Source organism: Heloderma suspectum, chromosome W (genome assembly GCF_057233095.1).
Source record: "Heloderma suspectum isolate Gila_16-S chromosome W, 16-S_ref, whole genome shotgun sequence".
NCBI lineage: Eukaryota > Metazoa > Chordata > Lepidosauria > Squamata > Helodermatidae > Heloderma > Heloderma suspectum.
Genome location: NC_139475.1, coordinates 55,752,088 through 55,754,073, shown reverse-complemented (window position 1 = coordinate 55,754,073; position 1,986 = coordinate 55,752,088). Strand labels below are relative to the sequence as shown.

Sequence of the window (1,986 nt, the reverse complement as noted above, 5' to 3'; positions counted from 1 at the left end):
CTCTCTGCGCGGTTCACAAAAATTAACTTATACTAAATAATTTGGTATAATCAGCACGTTTGGTCACCTTGCTGCTTAGTCCTAGTCCCAGATATTTGGATTATTACTGTCAGTATTCCTCCTCCTACTACTACTATTACATTTATTATTCTTACATTTATATCCTGCGCTTTGTCCTCTTGCGGGTAACCCAAGACAGCTTCCATGGGCATCTATCTCCTCCTCCATTTCATCTTCACAACAACTGTGTGAGGTTGGTTAGACACAGAGTCAGTGAGTGGCCCAAAGCCACCCAGGGAGCTTCATGGCCGAGTGGGGACTGGAACCCACATCTCCCAGGTTCCAGTCCAGTGCTCTAACCACTACACCACACTTGAAACAAACAAACAAATATATGACCAGTAAATAAACCATGTACAGAAATAATGGACTTGATTGGATAGTTGTATTTTTAAATAAAATAAAGTACAATGACTCCTGTAAGGATACATAGCATGGGGAAATGTGACGGAGGGACTGGAGGGTGAATTCACCGTGAATTCTCTACAGTAGTAAAAATCACAGAATCTTTCTCCTTATTAGATGACCCTTGGAATTGAGATGGGGCCTCAGGAGAATAATGTAGCATTTGGGGAGAAAGATGCAACCCAGGAGACCAGCCGCAGAGGCCAAGATGGAGAAGATCTCCACGGCCACCATGGACTTCCCCTTGGTGCTCAGGTAAGTTGGCACGAAGGAGACCCACACGCTGCAAAACACCAGCATGCTGAAGGTGATCAGCTGGGCTTCATTAAAGCTGTCCGGCAATTTCCTTGTTAGGAAAGCCACTGTGAAGCTGAGGAGAGCCAGGAAACCCATGTAAGCCAAGACACTGATAAACATGGTGACCGAGCCTTCCTGACATTCCACGATGATCTCTCCAGCCAGGGAATGGAAGTCCAGGTTTAGGAACGGGGGAGAGGTTGCCAGCCAGACAGCACAGATCACACCTTGCACAAGGGGACAGAACAGGACAATGGAGCTGGTCAGTTGTCTCCCCAAGAGTTTTCTGGCCACGTTTCCTGGCTTGGTGGCCATGAAGGCCAGAACCACGGTGACAGTTTTGGCCAACATGGAAGAAACAGCCAAAAAGAAAATTATAATGAAAGCTGCTTGTCGGAGAAGACAAGTGATGTTTGTGGGTTGGCCGATGAACAAGAAGGAGCAGAGGAAGCAGAGCAGGAGGGAGATGAGGAGGACATAGGTGAGGTCTCGGTTGTTTGCTTTGACGATCGGTGTGTCGTGATGTTTCATGAACGTTGCCAGCACTAGGACAGTGATCAGAGCGAGGAAAGCAGCAAGAGTTGCTAAAATGAATCCGAGTGTCTCTTGATACGAAAGGAAGTGAATAGGAATGGGGGAGAATTTCTCCCCGAAACTTGGGGGGGCCGAGTGCCAACGCATTCGGCCCCCTGAAGTAGTTTCGGGGAGAAATTCTACGCCCCCCCGCCCCCCCCGGGATTGGACTTACCTTTCCCGAATGTCCCTCCCAGCGGCGGGTCCCGGCGGCGGTTCGGCAGGTCTTCGTCAGGGGCAGGGGTGGCAGCCGGTCTTTCAACTGGCTGCCGCCACCGCCATTACAAGAAAAGTAAAAAAAAAAAAAAAAACGCCCCCGTGATAGGCTACGTAACGATTAACGTAGCCTATCACGGCTAGATTTGCAAAGTCAGCCGTGATAGGCTACGTTAATCGTCACGTAGCCTATCACGGCTGACTTTAAAAAAAAAAAAAAAGCGCGTACGGCTAATGGCAGCCCCCATAGGGAGCCGCCATTCGCGTTCCTTATTTGGTCGCTGTAGTCTACGTAAAGATTACGTAGACTATGGCGAAAATAAGGGCAACGCTATTTGCGTTGCCCTTATTTTCACCGTAGTCTACGTAAAGACTTTTTTTTTTTTTAAGTCACCCGTGATAGGCTACGTGATGATTAACGTAGCCTATCACGGC

The 1,986-nt window shown here is 48.3% G+C and overlaps 1 protein-coding gene across 1 annotated transcript; it reads right to left on the bottom strand.

The window, feature by feature from the left end:
- Nucleotides 1–558: 558 nt before the first annotated feature.
- On the bottom strand, nt 559–1,443 carry LOC146334037 (vomeronasal type-2 receptor 26-like). Its single transcript, XM_084824905.1, has one exon. It carries the CDS (start codon nt 1,441–1,443, stop codon nt 559–561), a length of 885 nt encoding a protein of 294 aa, XP_084681031.1.
- Nucleotides 1,444–1,986: the final 543 nt, after the last annotated feature.